The following is a 19,412-nucleotide window of genomic DNA, read 5'->3' on the forward strand; positions in this document are numbered from 1 at the left end:
CTCAATCCCCTTTCTCATTATCTTTTCAGCTTGGCCTGCTTCTGTCATTGTTTACATTATATCAGACATCTTCTGGAGACATTATTTGTTCACAAGATTTCTGGAGGGCACACTCCCCTGAAAAATATGATAAAGGTGACAATTATACTTATCGCTGTATATTATATGGATTGGTGCTTCACGCTAATGGGGTCCCAGCATGATGATACAAAAACAAAATTCAATTGTTTTCCAAACTTTTTAATTTAAGTTCCCTTTGTGGTCTTTATAGTCTCAGGGCCAGATTCTTAGCTGGTATAAATCACAATACAGCTGTTGACTTCATCAGAGCTGTGCTGACTTTTTGTTTCAGCCACCGGAGGATCCAGCCTTCGGTGGGTATAATGGTTCTCTGACAGAAAGATATTTATTGTTTGCCATTATTATCTGAATTACAATAACAACTAGAGTTTGCAATTGAAATCAGACTCTACTGTGCTATTAGTTCTGCGACTGTAAAGTCATAGACAGTGCCTGCCTTAAAGAGGGTACAAGCTAAATGTACAAAGCAAAGGGAGGATTATAATCCTTCTTTTGCAGATGAAGGGTCAAGGCAGGGAAAACGTCACATGCATTTCCCACAGTCACATAGGGATTCAGTGTTAGAAATAGGATTAGAACTAAGATGCCCATGTCATTTTTTCTAGCAACTTCACCAAAAGTGCATCCTTCCTCTTTTGCAGTTGCTGTGTTATTAATATGCTATAAATACACACAAGGAGGACTAGGGAATATTCAGTTACAGATCTCTCAGATGCGTTTAGACTATGGAGGGGAGACCAGAAGGTTTGGCTATGCAGACAGGCTGCCTTTGCTGCCAACAAGGAAGGAGTGAAAGCTGAGTGGACATTTGCTATGGAAAATGCCAAACGAGATGTAAAATTGAGGTCTTCATGTAAAGCACCTCAGACAGGAGGTAAAATTCTCAAAGTGCCTGTCACTTTTCAAACCAACGTAGGCACTTTGCAGGACCACTGTGTTTCACCGGCATTTCAGCACTTATGAAAATTGATTCTGGTGGTAGTTTGGATAAGAACGGAGGTATCACCCTTGCGTGTAGGCAAGACTACAGCTGGGTTATTTTACTCTAATCTCTTTCACCCCCATGATTTCAGTTCCATTTGCTTTTCTTTAAGCAACTGCCTTGAGCCCTCTGCACAAACGGCTTTGTCTCATGGGTGGGTGAAGTGATGCTGAATATATAGGATTAGGTTCAGTGCCTGGAGCAGCTGAGTTAATTTCAGTGGCATTGCACCTCCCTTCATCAGGGTCAGATCAGATCCGTCAGACCCAGTCCTGCAACAAACTCATCATTCCCACATGGAGACTCACTGACACCAGAATGCAGGGAACCTCCAGAATGGGATTTATTGCCTCATAAGGTGCTTTGGCATCTTTTCTGTTGAAATAAGTAGTGTACATCTTAACATAGAATCAAGAAAGTGTTAGCTATAGAGAAAGGGTCTTTGAGGCTACAATATTGTCTTCTTCTTTTGTGTCTATATAAAACCTAGCTCATGGGAACCATGGTGCATGACTAGGTCATGCTACCAAGACCAAAAGTGATAATAATTAATAAATGTTAACTCTGTGCCACAAGAACATGCGTGGGAGATATAAACTGCTAACAAGCTTCACCCAATGACAGCACAAATTTACTGAATAAATTATTCTGCAAGAATTACTGCTGCTGGACAAATAGCACAAAGGGTTTGTCTACACTGAATGGGAGATTGGTTTCTTGGGGGTTTATTAGACGGTCTAACAGGGACATGCTAAATCGACTGCTCATCGCTCTCTGATCTACCCTGGTACTCCCTGGGGTCTTGAGGAGTAAGGAAAACCAACTAGAAAGTTTCTCCCGTTAATCTTCCGCTGTGGGGATGCCGAAGAAATTCAGCTTCAGGTATGACAGCTCCAACTACACTATTCACGTAGACGGAGTCATGTATCTTAAATTGACTTTCTCCCTCAGTGTAGACCTGCCCAAAGTTTTGTCACAACTGGTAGTAGTCCCTGAAAGTATATTCAGTAATAATATTCCTCCAAGTATAGTCCCCCAAAGGAATTTTATTTGCATGTGTAAGTCTTTTTGACTTGTTTTTACTGTTGTTTTAACTTTTAGCTCTACATGCTATCTCAGTTTGGAACACAGGGTTTGAAAACAAATAACAGATGAACAAGATAAACCTACTCACGATCTCTTACAAACAGATGTCAGATCTGTATGAGTCAGACGGAATATGCCTATACCAAAGCAGAGTACAGTTACATTGTGCGCTGAGAAAGTACGACTCCTTTTATAGGATTAGAGCATTGATTTAGCATGATCTGTTGGTAAGGGGAAAAACAAAAGCTGTGTGGTTAAGAGCAGGTTAAGACTGATTTAAGTCTCTGTTAAAAAGTACCTCTAATAACCAATTTGGACTTAATTATGACAATAATTTTAAGAAGGAAGAATATTATAAATTTTTATTACTGATTTTTGATTAATATTTTTAATTAAAAAAATCCTAGTCATCTGAACTTGGAACACTGCTGCTCGAGAATGTGCACAAAAGTATAGATTAGTATTTACCTGCAATTTTTCCTCCTAAAATAACATTTTTTTTCTATTCCAGGGCTGTGCCTTTTACTGGGGATTCACTTCTTGGATTGCTTATTATGTCAATCACCCCCGATATACTCCACCATGTATGTACAAGTAGGCCATGAAAATTACATAGATTTTAGATCTTTTGGGGTCCAAACCTGCACTTATTAAAATTAGTGAAAGTTTTGGGCATGATTTCAATGGAAGTAGGATCACACCATTTGCCAACCAACAGCACAGACTTGTGTTATTTGTCAATAGACAGATTCACGTAAGCATCACACTTATACTACGTCTGTGACCATATGTTACTGTTTAACACAGTTTAACCACGCAAGTTTTGTCAACGTGAAATATTAGCCAATGAAATAAACAGGGTGATTTAGTATTTTCCTTGCCACTGCAATATGTTTACACTACAAATACACAAGGGGACTAGAACTGAATGATTATGTTCAAATTAGAACATTTTTGCTTGATATAGAACCATGGTGTTCAACCACAGTGTACTAGGCACATAATTTTGAAAATGTTACAATTGTTGAGTTTTTATTGTTCAAGCCAACTAGCCACACTCAACTGGTGAAATAGTTACATGTGGCTAGTGGCTAGTGTGATGGACACTGTGGATATAGAATCCTCCTTTTTATGAAAATGAAAAGTTTTGTGAACCTAACAAAACATTGTCAAATATGTGTAGAAAAACTGAAAAAAAATGTTATTTCTACTTTTCTTTTTCATGGAGGCATCATTCTTTATTTTGTACTTTTTCATATGTTTCATGTTGTAACATGAGACTGCATCTGCACTACAGCCCAGATACAATGCTCTAAGACTGAACTTCCAGCAGTCAATTTTGTGGGTCTTATGAAGACCTTCCAAACTGATTGCAGATCAGTTTCCCATCAATCCTGCTACTGTACACATGATGAGAAGAGTAAGAGAAGCTGATAGGAGAGTTTCTCCCTTTGAATCTCCTGCAGCATGAACCTGGAAGTAACTCGACCTAAAGTATGTCAACTCCAGCTATGTAATTCATACAGCTGGAGATGCACAGCTAAAATATGCAACTTATAGAACTGGAGAGGACCTCAGGAGGTCATGTAGCCCAGGCCCCTGCACTCTTGGGAGGGCCAAGCACCCCCCTCCTTTTTTTTTTTAAATCTATTGTGCACCAGATCTTAAATGGCCCCCTCAAGGCTTGAACTCACAGCCCTGGGTTTAGCAGGCTGATGCTCAAACCACTGTAAGTCAGCTTTCTGCTGTAGTGAAGACATAGCTGGAGTCCCCCTTTTATTTATTTATTTATTTTGTATATTCAGTCATAATCATCATAGCTGTCTTCCCTTCCTGTGCTTGGTTGTTGCACCTTCCTCCTGCAACTTCATTTTGCTGGCTTTCCATATTTGTACTTGCCTTTTGTTTTGTTCTGGGGGATTGGGGAGAACAATGGAACTGACCCTGCTAATTTCAATTACGTCTGCTACTGCCACAATTTGTTTTTCCAAAATAAAAAGTGGCCTCATTGTCATTTAAAAAAAATTATCACACTTCATTTTGAAAAATGGCATTTCTTCAAATGACCTTTTTAAGTTTGTGTGGAAATGGCAGTAGCAGATAGAGCTTCTGTGTGAACGTGAACTCTTCGATTCTGGTTCATTGAATCAGCAGGCATTGAACACATGATTTATTTGAAATGATTTTTTTCTCTCTTAGAATAGGGTGAGTATCTAATGTTGAGGTAGCCATTTGTTGTCTATTCCTTCCACATTTCTCACTGAAGATCATCTCCTTGTTGGGTGCTCTTATTCTTGAAACTGCTCCTCTTGAAAATGATGCTTCTGGAGTAAACCTCATTGAGGTAGATGGTTGCATATTCAGAGGGTTCAGGGCAGAATAATATGAATGTCAGCCTCTTCCTTGTTGGAAATGCCCATGGCCAGATCCTGTCTCAGCCCTAGAGACTGCTACTTTGGTGACACATGGTTGATCCAGGGAGTCAACAGACCTGCTGTGACCTTGGACAAGGTGTAGGGGGGGAAGCAGCTCCACACTCTTGGGTGGGGCAGGGCCTCAAGTGGAAGGGGTGAGGTGGGGTGGATGGCCCTCAGCTCCATCCAGACAGCTGTGTGTCCTGGACCCAGTGCAGCTGGGAGCGGGCTATGCCTACCCCAGTCAGCTCTGAGAGCCTTCTGGATCACACTGTGCAGGGCTCTGCTAGTGACTTAAAGGGCCCAGGTCTCAGGCTGCTGACAGAGTAGTAGCAATGGCAGCCATTACTAGAGGAAACCTGCCTCTTTTGAACTGCTGGGCTCCAGAGCACTTGTTCTTTTTGCCCCCACCCTGTTGGTGGGCCTATGGGTGACTGAGGAATAGCCAGCAGCAATAACAAGCTGAACTAGGCTGGAAAGGGAATTTTGGAAAACACCTGATTAACAGCCACCCTGTTGAGCACCTGTAGCTGTGCTAGCCATCCTGGCAAGGTGCTGTCATGGTGCGTCACCCTTGCACAACTGTGGAGCTGTATGTGTTTGGGAAGGTGGAGAGGCAGGAATGGGGAAGGAGCTCCAGAATCAAGTGTGTTCTGTGTACCTAAAAACACAATCACAGCTCTGGAGTAAGGCTGCAACCCTTGGAGATGTTTGCGGTGCAATGCTATTGCAATGCATGTGTATCAAAAGGGTAGGGAAATGCTGGATTGGGTAGCTGAACATTGTCAGGGCTAGATGTACTTATTGTGGTGTTGTGGCTGAGTTGCAGGTACTTGATGATCAAAGATGCCTTGTTGCTCCAGAAATAGAAGGGTGGGGTACATCACCATTTCATCAATGTGGACTAATAGATTAAACTTCCTGTGTTGGAAGCGGAAGATCTGGCTCAGGTTCCCAATACTGCCATTAGCCTTTGGCTGAACTTGGGCATATCTCTGTGCCTTACTTCCCCATCTGTAAAATGAATAGAATGTCAACTACACTGGTATTGACCCAGGCACATGTTATTTGCATAATGTTCAAACTGTGTGCATGAAATTCACCCTCATGTGAAGTTCCAGTGGGCTGTAAGCACGTCTAGCCCTCTGTACCAAGGGTAAATTGCATCTACATTAAACTGTTCATGTAGATTAAAGTATAACTTATAATTTTCTTACCTTTTCTAGCATTTGGCAACAGGCAAGTTCTTTTTGCTGCCTTCGCTTTTCTGGTAGGTACAGAAATAATGAGTCAATTTTATCCCATAAACATCCTTCAGATTTTATTTGTCCAGAGGAGTAATTCAGTGTGAGTGAAGATTAATGCCTGGTTTTGCAGACCTTCAGCATGCCACTTGTCTTTCTAACATTAATGGATCTTTTGAGCTTTTTGGGGCAGGAACAGTGTTTGTGGTTTTTTTATGTTTACATTGCCTGCTATAATGGAAATCCTTAAGGGTTACAGGATGATGCAGAATTTGGTCCCAAAATGAATCATAGAATCATAGAACACTAGAACTGGAAGGGACCTCAAGAGGTCATCAGGTCCAGTCACATGCCCTCATGGCAGGACCAAGCATCATCTAGATAATCCCTGTTAGCTATTTGTCTAACCTGTTCTTAAATATCTCCAATGATGGAGATTCTACAACCACCCTAGGCTATTTGTTCCAGTGTTTAACCAGCCTGACATTTAGGACAAGAAGCAATGGTCTTAAATTGCCATGAGGAAGGTTTAGATTGGACATTCAAACAAAAAAAAATCCTATTTTTAGAAGCTAGAAGCTGCATCAATGAAGATTTAAGCAGTTACCATAATTCCTCAAACACACTGATAAAACCTTTTGAATCATAATTCCAAAATTATATCCAAAATGGCCTTCCCATAATGTTCACCTCTCTAAATAAGGTGCTTGCTATCACCTGGCAACAGATTTTTTTTTAATAAGAGCCTCAATAGATGAAGAATGACTAAGAGTTCTTTCCTCACCTAGGTTTCATCTTGGTTTTCCTCTGATGGGGAGGCCAGTTCCCAATATTTATGTGCTCTGGTGCTATTCTTTCAAAGGAAAAATATCTCAGTGCAGCCACTTCAGCCAGTAAGAATGAAAGGCCTGTGCTTCGCAATCCCACTAGGCAGGCAGTTGTGCCACTGGAGCTGGCTTTATAGCAAAGCATTTGATTTGTGCTCCATGGGGGGCTAAAAGTTCTGAATTACAGTATTTACAGTCTGGTGACTTTTCTTCTCTGATTGTCACCGTGGGTGCACTGGGGAGGTAGCTGAACAAAATGCTGCTGAAGAGCTGTCATGGAAGCTTGTTTTTGGTCCCACATAAAACTGGCCTCCTGAAAGTTCTGAGCATCCACACATGCCTTCCAAATTCAAGGAACCGAAAAGTACTCAGCCCTGTTGGAATGCCACCCACACACGTGGGCAGATTTTCAGAGATGCAACATGAAAAGAGTAAAGTGCCTGAGTTATGCTAGTCCAGGAAAGCTACCCTAGTCCAGGGAGTACATAAGCATGTAGTTAACATTAAGCAGCTGCTTTCCTGAATTGGAGCAGTGTTCACATCCTGGTGGCTGAAACACGCCCCACATTTTCCTGCCCAGATCCAGGCTTGCGAAGTAGAGCTGGAAAGGAAAAAGTTTTCCCATCCTGTGAAAATATTTGAGATCTCCGCATTTTTCAACCAAAAGAAAAAAAATATCACATTGGAAAAGTCCCAACCAGTTTCCTAGCAAAGACATATAGTAAACTTGTGTGAAGAAAGAAATTTGTGTAGTCACTGAAACACTGAGGCTGAAAGCAATAAGTGCTTAAGTTAGTGTGTTGTGTCTGCAGAGAATCATGTGTTAATCTAGTGATGTGTACATTACCTAGCTGCCATCATGATGCTATCAATCTGTTGTTCAGAATCAGTGGAAATGGATTACATATGTATTTTATATTAACAATAAAAATAGCACTTATCCAAAGTAAGAGCTTCATAAAAGCAGTCCATTGCTTCCTTTATTTACATGGAATATTCCTTTTATCATCTTTATAGCTGATGCAATTACTTCATGAAAAAATAGGTTTTAATTTCATGCAAACTATTGCAGACATTAGTCAGTCCAGCATCAGGAGCAGGGCTGATGTCTAAACTCCTGGACCTATGCACCATTGAGGGGGAAAAAAAAAAAAGCTTTCTCCCCACATACAAGTACTTCTACTCTTAGCAGGTTGCAAGATGTTTAGGCCTGCAATTGCAATATGTGTAAAAATCTATTTGTGGTCATTTTTACAGGGTTCTGAAATATATGAATAATAATGTTTTTCTTCTTTCAAGGCTTGGCATTATTAGATACCTCTGATTAGTATTACATATGTGCTTCTACATTCACTGCAAACAACAGCACTGAGTAATTTAGGAAGCTTGATTTTGAAAGATATTTCTGTTTGGAGAAATAGAAGCAAGCCAGACACAGGATAAATTTTCACACAGGGTGCATTTGAAATTTAATATGAAAAAATAGGCGTTATTATATATAAGTCTATAGTCATTAAGGGGATATAAAATAGTAACAAATTGTAAATCAGAATTTCTGCAATGTCTGAGATTTAATGTTTTTAAGGCTTTAGCTAAGGGCTGGTTTATATTAAGCTGTAGTTCCCAATTTGGACAATTACCACACAAATATTAAAGAGAGGGAGAAAAGTGAATTACAGCTGATTGCAGTTGCAGCATCAAAGGTAAGCTAGTAAGACTCTCTGCAAAAATGCCGGTAACGTCCTTTACTTAAAATTGATCACAAAATTAGTCGGAGTTAAGATTAACTTTTGAATCTGTGGTGCTGCACAGTCATATGTGTGTGTAACAAATTTGCATTCTAATAGTGTTTCATGTAAGCACTTTTCACTTTCAAAAATTGCACTTCTAGTAACTATTGCTTTATAAAAGAAGAAAAGCTGGGTGCTTATATTTTTTAAAATTTTACATTTGTATGAAATATAGGATTTGCTTCTAAAGTGATATTGATGCATGGTGAATAGGGCCACCACAGTATTCTGGAATAATATTTCCTCTTCTATCAGGGTCTTCTTTTTAAGGTATAGAGATTACTTTATTTTTCTTTGTTCATCATGGGTGAAATATGCAGGAAAAAGAACTGGATCTAATTCTGAAGTTCTTACACAGCAACAGTAAAACTTTTAAATACATCTGATCCAAATATTGCAATGAAAAACATTTCTGCTGAAAAATTAGGTTTCTTCAAAATTGACTCTATTTCACTAAAAAATACTTGTTTGTTTTTCAATTTTTGGTAGAAAATTTCAAAAGGAAATGAAACAAAACCTTGCTTGCTTAATGGCAAGCTTAATTTCAAATTTAAAACTTTTTGAAATCTCAGATTTTTGTGTGTGCTACTTCTTCTGTCATCTTTTTCCTTTTTTGCCACTGACTAGTCTAATATGAACAATGTCTACTTTGTTTTCCCCTCTTTTTTCCTTTCTCTTCTATTTTTCACTATAGCTTTTCAAAACTTGTCCATCAAAAAATTTAGTGTGAAATGAAACATGCAATAAATTAAATATGTAACATTGCAAAAGTTGAGGAGAAATTTTCCATTTTTAAAAACAGATAAAGAAAAAAAATTCAGTTTACATTGAGAGGAATATTTTGATCCATTTTGTTCTGGTAGTTTCTTGGGAGAAATAGAAGAAATACTAAGATGGAACATAGAACATAGTTGTTTCTGCTGCTCAGAGATTTTCACTAGTGTGTAATGATGTTTTTTAATCATCCCTACTTCTAAATAAGAGCACCATTTTGCTTATTATTTATACTACAGTAGCAGTTCAAGGCCCCAGTTGACATTGGATCCCCATAGTGATAAGTGCTCTGCAAATAGTCCCTGGCTCCAAAGAATGTACAATCTGAATAGAAAAGAGAAAGTGTGGAAGAGCAGGCAGAGGTGAAATCACATAGCCAGTTACCAGCAGAGCAGAGCTGGTATAACCACCACTGGGTGGAACCAAGCCTGTGACCTCAGTTGAGAGTCAGCTGGCTTTCAGCTCAAGTGGTAGAGGCACATGAACTAAGGCTGTAGAGAAGACTCATTCCAGTGAATCCCACCCAGCAGGTGTGTGGGTTACGCTGGGAACAGAAAAAAAAAACAAAAAACAAAATTGTCCGAAGGCGGCTCCATTGCTCCACTCACTGGACCACACTGCTGTTCGTGGAGCAATTCCATTTGAGTAATGTTGGTCAATTATCCGGCTCACTGCATTTCTTTTCTTGACCAATGCAAGGAAGGTCTTGAAGGCAGGGAGGAAGAATGAGCACCATGTCTCCAGGAAGACTGAGTTCCTCAGTTAGGTCCTGCTCCTGTTCCCACTATAATGGACAAATGTTCATCAACTTCCATAGGACAGGATCAGCTCCACAGACAGGAAATGATGGTGGAGCAAGAAACCGCTATGGATGATCCCAAGGCTGCGTCTCCTATGAGATCAAATGATTTCACCCACATGTCTCTCAGGAGCCAAGTGTAAAATCCTTTCCTGATGAAGTCATTGGGAGATTTACCACTGTGTTCAGTGAAGCCAGGACTTCACTTCAACAGTTCACCCACTGGAGGGCATTCTGGGGCATCTGTATGCTCACCATGAGTGTTACATATTTCTTTTTGAGTATGTTTCCCAATATTTCTTTCTCACTCTGCTGGTCTTCTAACTGCAGAGTTTAGTCCCAAGGATAGAACCATGTTGTCTTGCCATTATCTAGTAACACCCTAAATGCGTAACAGTGACCAACCTTTAAAATGTTTTGCAGATGTGTGAAGCCGGAAATCATTTTATCAACGTTGCTTTAGTCCATCAAAATCACGCAGGTTTGTCTGTCTCCTCTTTCTCTCTGCCTCCACCAACATCATACTGAATTACATTCTACTGATCTAATACAGCAACTACAAAATAAAGAAAGATGAGCTGAATATCATGTCATTGTTACAACCTCTTCTAAATGAATGTGGTGATAAAGGGGACAATTTATAATATTGCTGGTTTTCTAGAGCATGCAGCAAATTTGTCTTCATTATAAACATCCATAATTTAATTGTAGAGTGGAATCTTTAAATGTTTTAATGGATGCTGTCAAGTGACAATGAAAGATTTCATTTTAATGAAGATTCAGCAAACATTAAAATAACTAATTTGCATATTTTGGCTCTAAAATCTCTGTGTGTGCAAGCCTACTGACAAAATATGTTCCACACCTCTCAATTTTGGACTGAAGGCAAATGATTTTAGCAACAGCACATTCCCTAGAAAGAAAAATGTGTTGCATGATAAAAATTTGTTTTTCTTAGCACAGGCCTTGTTTCAGGAAAACACTTATCCACATGTTTCATTCAATCTCTATACAAAAAAAGCAGTTAAAGTTAGCTGATCATTAACCAGGTATTTAGATACGTTCCTGACCACCAGGGACCACATACTTACTGTATGTTTACATTGCCCTCATAACAGCACTGTAATGTGGGTGATGTAGTTATTCTTTATCACAGCAGTTAAAACAAAAAGTGCCCCTGAATGGGAGGTGGGAAGCTTGATCACCAGCAGAGTGGCTTCTGGTGATAAAGTGCTGCCTGTACTGAAGCTTGTTAGTGCTAAAGTTGCTATCACTCATGGGGGTGGGTGTTTTTCAACCCCCTGAATGACTAAAAGTTTAACGTCAAAAGCAGCAGCGTAGCCACAACCTTTAAACATACTCATCATCTCTAATAATGCTCCATTGTGGACAACAGGATTTCTGTTGTAAGAGGCGACAGGTATTTGCAGCATTCTCCTGTTTCATTTTGTAATGGGACCATTAGCATTACGGAACAAATATGTCAAGTTCTGGAATATAACATCCTATTGCATTATTATTCCTGCAGTATATTTTCATTCCAAGTACTGACTTACTGTGACACAAAAATTGCTTTTTGAATGTGTCTGTATTTCCCAAGTGGCCTAAGTGGTGTAAGTACACAAGTCTAGAGTCTCCATTGCCTTTGTGAAGCTTTCCCCAAAGCCATTCTTCCATGAGGGCAACCATGGCAGCCCTATCCAGTTCAAAGCAGCAACCAGTGCTTGTGTGGTGCTGGGCCACACCACAGTGACATTCCCAAGAATGACATTCCAATAGCTTTGACAGGGGCACAACAAATGGGAACTGTTGGACACCTCAGAAAGGAGATCCGGAAGCTTTTGCCACCCCTACTGGGAGGTAATTGGCTTGACTCCCAGGGTCTAGGATGTGAGCTCTGGCATATCCTGAGCTGGAGAAGTGCTGGGTTTTGCTGAGACTGTGCCCAGTGCCAAGGCAGGCCACAGCCTGCATAGAGCAGTGAGAGGTATCATACACCCCACAGAAAGCTCCAGCATTCAGTCTGCAGTATCCTCATCCTCCCTCCTCTCCACTGCTGCCTCACCTTGGGAAGGGGACTCAGAAGAGTGCCAGGGACTCCCCAGCCAGCTGACAGAACCAGAGTGCCAGTAAAGGCTCCCCACTGGGTGGGGATGGGGATGCTCTAACCTGCTTTCTCCTTCATGGACAGGGTTAACCCACATTACTGGCTCAGTCACCACCAGGAAAGGCGGCTGCACCCACCCTTATTTGTTGTGCCCCTAGCCCTGACTCAACAATGGTCAAATCCCCTTCTCCTCCTCTTTGATGGCTCCCAAGGCTGAAAGATTCTGGCAGGAGTACCGTGCCCCCACCTCCCTCTTGCTTCACATGACCAAATTGACCCAGACAAGACTAACCAAGGATCCCATGAAGAAGTGAATTTTAGCACTTCCTTTTCAGGACTCAAGCTCCAGGCCCCCCAGATCCCGTGAGTGTACGGTCACACCTGATGGCAACTTCAGCCCTAAGGTGCGAGCCTGCTGGCTCTTTTGGGGGCTTGAATGGCCCCATGCTGAGAACAGTGTCTCTGCATGTTTGTAGGCAGCATGCAGGACCCACTGGTCAGGATGTCACATTGCTCCAAACATCCCTGGAGCACTGGAGGCTGGCAGTGGGGAGAGTTGTGCTTTTAGCTCTAGATGCTCCATCTGCCCCACATATCATATTTGCAAGTGCCAACAAGGCCCCTTTCCCCAGCAATTGCTGCTGAACTGATGTGTTGGGTTTGTTTCTGCGTTCTTTCCCACAGGAAATAAAACCTCTTTTCCAAGTCCAACTTATAACCCCTTCACGTGGCTATTTACACTGGTTTCCTGCCCCAACTACACATATGAGGTATGTGGTTTTCTTCTCTTTGTGAGGGAAGGGTCTATCACAGCTCAGGCTGCAGCCTTGCCCACCGTGACTGAGCTGAACCAAAATATTAGCTAAGAAGGTGAGAGAGTCAACACTAAATAAGCAGAGATGCCCTGGCTAAGGAACTGAGGGCTATTCAGGGCAGCGAGGAGAAGCTGACCTGGTGAAACAAGTGAGGAAGGGCTACTATAAATGAGTTAGGGCCAGCTGAGCCCACTTGAGGCTGCCCTGGGACCTCCCCAGCTGGGAGAAGGGGGAGCGAGCAGAAGAGGGAAGGTGGAGTGAGACGAGAAGAGAGAAGATGAGAGTAAGAGAGTGTTAGAATGCAGGAAAGAACTCCAGCATTGCCAGAGACAGCCGGGGAGGTGAAGAGTTCCCACAAGGAGTGTTTGGATTCCCCTCCCCATAGGTCACTAGGGGGGTCCTACTCCAGCCCCATTCAGCCAAGGGACATAAGGCCAAATCACAGCTAGAAAACATGGGGGCTGAAGCTACCAGTGGGACTGCGAGCAGAACAAGGGGCTGGGTCCCAGGAGTGAGACTGACGTGCCACACCATGGTGAACTGCCCACCTCCTTAGCATAGCCCCCTCAACTCCAGACAAATCTCAGGCAGCCAAGTCCCACCCACCCACTCCTATCATAGACCCTGCAGTGCTGGCTGAGTGACTGAAGTCCTCCAATCGTGATCCACAGACTTCAAATTACAGAGAACCTCCATTTACACAGTTAAAACCTGCAAGTGACAGCATGCGCCATGCCGCAATGGAAAGCAGGCTCCCAAGGGCCTCTGGCACTCAAACGCAGCAGGAACTTTCTTCCAGACCCCAGATATGATGATCACTTAGCCCCTGAGCACCTGAGCAAGAGTCACCAGGCAGATACCTGGGGTAGAATTCTGTCCCTCTGCTGCCCTCCCCAGTCTGTCCTAGAACTTCACTCCCCTGATGGTCTGAAGAAGTGGGTCTGTCCCACGAAAGCTCAGCACCTAATAAACTATTTTGTCTTTAAAGAGCTACTGGACTGCTTTTTTTGTTTTGATAGTATATAGACTAGCACAGCTTTCTCTCTTTTACTCCTCTGATGGTTAGATATCGTCACCTAGTTTCAAACATAAGCTTGTAGGTGACCAGTTTATACTTCATCTGTCCACATTGGTGCTTGATTTAAATATCTCCTTGCCCAGCTGGGTATTTATACCACAGTGCATGTATAGAGAGCAACCAACCACATGTCTTCTCAGACTTTGATAGGTTAGGCTAAGAGTCTCCACTAGTAAACTGAGTTTTCCATTTCTCAGCTATTCCTAGTACGTCTGCTTTGTACATTTCTCCCTAGTAAAAATACCTCCAGCTGCCCCTCAGAGTCACGGCTAGGCTCCTTTGCAGATGATTTCCTCATCTTGATCTGACATATTGGCTGTTCACATTCTATCCAGTCACACAACTCACCTCTTATCTGCAGTGCAGTGAAGACACCTAAACTCCTCTGCTTGCAGTGGATGACAGTTTAAAACCTTGCCCTTTAATTGCTACATCAGTTAACAGATCTTCTTTCTTCATCTAGATTGGGTCTTGGATTAGTTTTACGGTGATGACACAAACCCTGCCAGGTAAGAAAAAACATCAACTGGAAGTGAAGGAGATATAAATGCATTACTTGTCAAGGTAAATTTTGTGCACGTAGAATCACCCCAAGAAATAACTGATAGTCTCTGACCATCAAATATTCCTTTGTGGTTCTATCTTGTTAGCCTTTGAAGTGTCATCTTTAGGAAGCTGGATCTAGAGCTGTTCCAGATTTTCAAAACAACATTTATTATTTTTAAGGTCGAAAACTGTTTTTTGAACACAAGTGGCTTTGGTGAAAATTGTTCTTTTAAAAGTATTTCACAGATGAAACCTGAAATGTTATCAAAAATGCTGTAGGTTTTTTTTTCCATTTACCGTCCATCATTTTTGGTGTAAGAAATTTTTTAATTGGGATTTTTAAAAAAAGAAGTTTCACTGGATTTCCATAGATATTTAGGAACCCAAATATCCAGCTAGGAACCTTTTGAGATTCACAAGATGTGCTAAGTGAGTTATTTAGGTGCCTAATGCAAGCATATACAATTATAAAAACCAGCATATACACTTCTGAAAAGACTACTACATGTACAATTTTTCACTTTAGACATAGTTTGAAAAACATAAAAGTGATTTCAAGACTGGATGAAAAAATTCATAGCAACCTAAAGCTTGATAAACTAAAAATCAATTATTTTCCGTCAAACAAAAATATTTTCCAAAGATCTTTAGACATAGTTATTATGTGAATAAGATAGCAGTTAGGGTTATGACGCTATTGAGCTGAGAGGCAAGTAATAGAATGAGCTGCAGGATGTCTATTTATCTCATGTTTGCCCCAAGGTTCCTCTGACATCTCTCAGCAAGAGATGGGCTTTTTTTTTCCTAAATGATTCTGTAGACTCCACAGCCAGTGTTCTGTGCTGTCATTTTTCTTCCATGTATACAGCTTGCACACTTCCCACCCTCTTACCTTAGTGGTGCCTATGATACTAGAAGTATCTGTCTACAGAAGTTACTGTTGGAAGAGCTGTTCCGACAAAACTTCTGTCAACAGATAGCGTCTGCACATAAGTGTGGATCAATCTTTTGATCTGTTCTGTTGACAAAAGTGCCCCCCAGAGAATCAACATGGCTTTCTTGTTGTTAGTTTCCATCAACAAAATGCATTTTGCATGTAGATGCTCCACGAGTTTCATTGACAAAACCCTCTAGTATAGACATAGCCCTAGTGTATCATGTTGGAACACTTTGGGGACGCTTCTGCTGGTTCATTAATCATGCTTCCTGAAAGTTGCTACCTACTTATAAACAGACCCTTATAAACATAGAGACCCTGACAATGGTCTTTTTTTATCTTTCTGGCATAATGCCTTCTGAAGGAATAGATTGTGCTTTTAGAACCTGACCTTAACAGGTCAATTGACTCTTGTCTTCCAGTGAAACGGGCAGTGGGCTCTTAAAACAGGGGTCGGAGCACACCACCACAGAGGGATTATACCTCAGAGAGGCACATGTATTTCCTAAAATAATACATTTTATTGCTCAGTTTCTCATCTGTATGAAGGGAATAACAGCACAGACAAGCACGTGAAAGACTTTGAGTCTCATAGATAGTACGGTGATAGCACTGTTCATGAATTTTTTGCTGACAAATTTTTCATCTGAAAATGATGCTTCCTGGAAACCAAACCTCTTTGCAGGAATAGTTTGGTTTTAATAATTTGCCCATTTGGAAATTATTTATTAGGGAAGGGGACTTTGAAATGCCAAAACATCCCATTTCAGAATTGGCAAAACAAAATTCCGATTTTGGTGTGAAACAGCGTTTGTTTCAAGTGTAAGTCAATTTACAGCAAATACCACTAGAAGTTAAAAGTTTGAAATCAAAAATAAATGTTTCAGGTGATCCAAAATGAAATTTTTCCCACAGTTTTTTATTTAGAATTTCAAATGTTCATCCTAATTTGAAATACAAGAAAAGTATTGTTGAAGTCTCAAACATTCTCCCTGGACTGGAAAACTTCTACTTAGCTCTGGACAATGATGAGTACATAAAATAGCCTGACACATTTAGGAAATGTAATTCAAAACACTGTGTTGAGAGTTATTCATATACCACCTTCCATTTTACTTGTGGCAAAGATGAATGTTGTTGACACGCTTGTTTTCTTCTTTGCAGTTGGAATTTTTGCTTTCCTGATGGCCATCCAGATGTCGCTCTGGGCCCAAAAGAAACACAGGGTTTACCTGAAGAAATGTAATACCTATGTGCATAGGAAGACAGCCATGATTCCATTTATCTTCTAAGCTCTTCAAGCATCAGAAGCCCTTATTCTCTGTTTGATAACTGGCTAGAAGCAAATGCACCATTTCATTTAGTAACCAAAGAGGGATAAAGCAAGAATGGTTGGGTATCATTTTCAGGCAATTAACATTAGAAATAGGGTCTTTGGAATTAAGTAAATGGAGTCTGGCTTTGAATCCTCACTTCATGTTAGATGATGTGATTTAATTTGATTTTGTGCAATGGAGCTAATCAGGAAGTCATGGGAAAATCTTCTTGTGAATGTTGGGGCAGATCTTCAACTGATGTAAACAAGCATTGCTCTGTTTCAAGTCAATGGGCTGAGGCTGATCTACCCCATGTGAGGATCTGGCCCTTTAGGGTTCAATACCAAATGTAGATCAGGTTCTGAGCATTTTGCATTATAGGAAAGGCTAAGCTTTAATGGTATTCCAAGAGACGTGCCCTGTGTAAATTGCTCTAACCTATACAGAAAAAAAAAAAAGAAAAAGAAAAATTTTTGCTGTTTTGTTTTACTGAACTAATTCCTTACCGCTAGCAAGTTGCTTGATAATGCAAAGTGACTTAAAGCCAGCTCTGTGGAAAAATTGTGGAGAAATCTGATTTTCCCCAGGATGCAGCATAGCCTACACAGCTTGAGAAGGGAAGTAGGTATCAAAACAATTGGGTTCTAATTCCAGGAATAGGAAGGTAGGAGGTACCACAGTGGGTCACACCCCTAGTCCATCTAGCCAAGTAGCCAACTGTGATCAGAGCTTCAGGGAGAGTGCTCAGAACATGGCCATTATGGCATGATCTATCCTTGTCTTTAGAGCCCTGGGTGGATACAAACATGTGGATCGGCATCCACCAGTCTCAGCTCCTAATCCAATCCATAAACTGTATTTTACATCCATTGCACAACAAATCTGGAGGGGAAAGGCTGTCAGCACAGATGAGCAAGGAGGCAGCATGAAAGCAGTGACTTGGGGTAAGGGACATCAGGGAGCTGGGACTGGGGATTTTCAGGTCAGGTAACGGTTTGGCAGGGCCGGGCTGGCACTCGACCCCTCCTGCAGGGTGATTTAGGACACAGCTTCTTGTATGTTTTCCCTGATGGCAGTGCAGTGGCCTGCCCTGGCACCTTCCCTCTCCACCCCGCCCAGCGGATGGACAGAGGGGCTGGGAGAACCTTGTGGGGATTATCTACTCTACTTCCTGTGGATGTCCACCTTGGGGCACAATGCTATCTGCAGCTCTCCAGGGTTCTATTTATCTTTCCGCCGGGTGTTCTGGTAGGTAGATATTGAGGGACACCCTGAGCATGGTCCAGTTGCCCATTCACATTCTCTGTTGCCTCCAGTAATTCACTGAAGTCCAAATTATGAGGCCTTCTGTCACGCTGAATTAATCACACCTCAAATAATAGAACTGTTTCTGCAGTAAATTTCTATTCCATTTAAGTAATGAGATGGCAAATTGGCCAGAAATCTCTCCAGGCCTCAGTTTTTCCAACTCAAGATAACACCCAACTCTCCTTTTATAGAGTACTTTGAGATCTTTCGATGCCACCTGAACATAAATAATGATTGCTACAAAAGGGGAGAGGATCGCCACCATCATTCAGTGCCTCTCATGGTTCAAACATGCAGGGACAGATACTCACCTGGCACAAATGCACAGCACTTCATGATCTCATTTGTCAACAAATGTTTCTTGAGGTTGCTTTTGGAAACCAAGCCTTGGTTTGAATTGCTTAGTCGCTTCTTTCTTTGCATGTTGATTAGTAACAGAGAGAAAGCCATGCTAGATTATACTATTATATAGTATATAGTATAGTATAGTATATGTATCTACCTATTTATCTATACAATATACTATATACTATATCGTCTTTCTTTGCTTTTTTCTTTTTTGGGTGTCATTATTCTTGTCAACGGGAGGGTCTTTTATTCAGCTCCATGGAAACTTTGCAGATTCATTTGCAAATCAATGACTCCCTTGGTACAGAGTAACACAATTTTTAGAGACAAGGTATGCTGGAATTGTAGGAACTTTGGTGAGCAGGGGAAGTGACAGAGTTGTGTCAGTGAGCATTAATGCGCTTAAACCCTACAACTTCAATTATTCATTCTATTTTTTGGCACCTTAATAGACGCATCTCACCCTCATGGTCGGTGAAAGAACATGGCTGAAAACTTAATCATCAGTGTAGTATCTAGTTAAATTAGCAAAGCAGGACTTCAGGCTACAAGAGACATAGTTATCTTACCTAGCAGTACCACGCTCAAGTGCTCCTACAAAGTTAATTTGCCCAATAAATTGGGTTCATATCCCTCTTCAAATGTCTAATCTACAGGCTTGCAGTGCTTATCCTGTTAGAAAGACAAGCAGTGAGCTGTGTGTGTTATAGTATCTCTCATAAATATTCAAGTGGAATGCTGGTGAAAACACATTATGAGTTTGAGAACTTCTGATAGACCAGCAGGTGGAGTTAAATAATCTGGTAAAGAAATGGAAAGGAAGAAAACAACTGAGTTTGGTTATATGGCTAGGGGCTGAAAGACAAGGAAGTAAGCAGGGTTGACTTGAAAATGGTTTCATGTGATGATGAAATAGAAAGATCCCATATGAACTTTTGGCTTTGAGAACCTCGGTGGACA

The 19,412-nt window shown here is 41.1% G+C and overlaps 1 protein-coding gene across 8 annotated transcripts in view; it reads left to right on the forward strand.

The window, feature by feature from the left end:
• TECRL (trans-2,3-enoyl-CoA reductase like) overlaps positions 1-19,412 on the forward strand; it is a 119,942-nt gene that overhangs the window by 88,452 nt on the left and 12,078 nt on the right. For all 8 annotated transcript variants that reach the window (XR_012645495.1, XM_074993908.1, XM_074993907.1 and 5 more), the window contains 7 exons: positions 30-135; positions 2,661-2,733; positions 5,790-5,833; positions 10,421-10,478; positions 12,789-12,874; positions 14,461-14,506; positions 16,645-16,722. Coding sequence is in view for 7 of the 8 variants with exons in the window: in XM_074993908.1 (XP_074850009.1) it covers positions 30-135; positions 2,661-2,733; positions 5,790-5,833; positions 10,421-10,478; positions 12,789-12,874; positions 14,461-14,506; positions 16,645-16,722 (491 nt within the window). In the remaining variant the exon portion in view is untranslated. The remainder of the gene's footprint in view (positions 1-29; positions 136-2,660; positions 2,734-5,789; positions 5,834-10,420; positions 10,479-12,788; positions 12,875-14,460; positions 14,507-16,644; positions 16,723-19,412) is intronic.

The sequence above is a fragment of the Carettochelys insculpta genome, chromosome 4 (genome assembly GCF_033958435.1).
Source record: "Carettochelys insculpta isolate YL-2023 chromosome 4, ASM3395843v1, whole genome shotgun sequence".
NCBI lineage: Eukaryota > Metazoa > Chordata > Testudines > Carettochelyidae > Carettochelys > Carettochelys insculpta.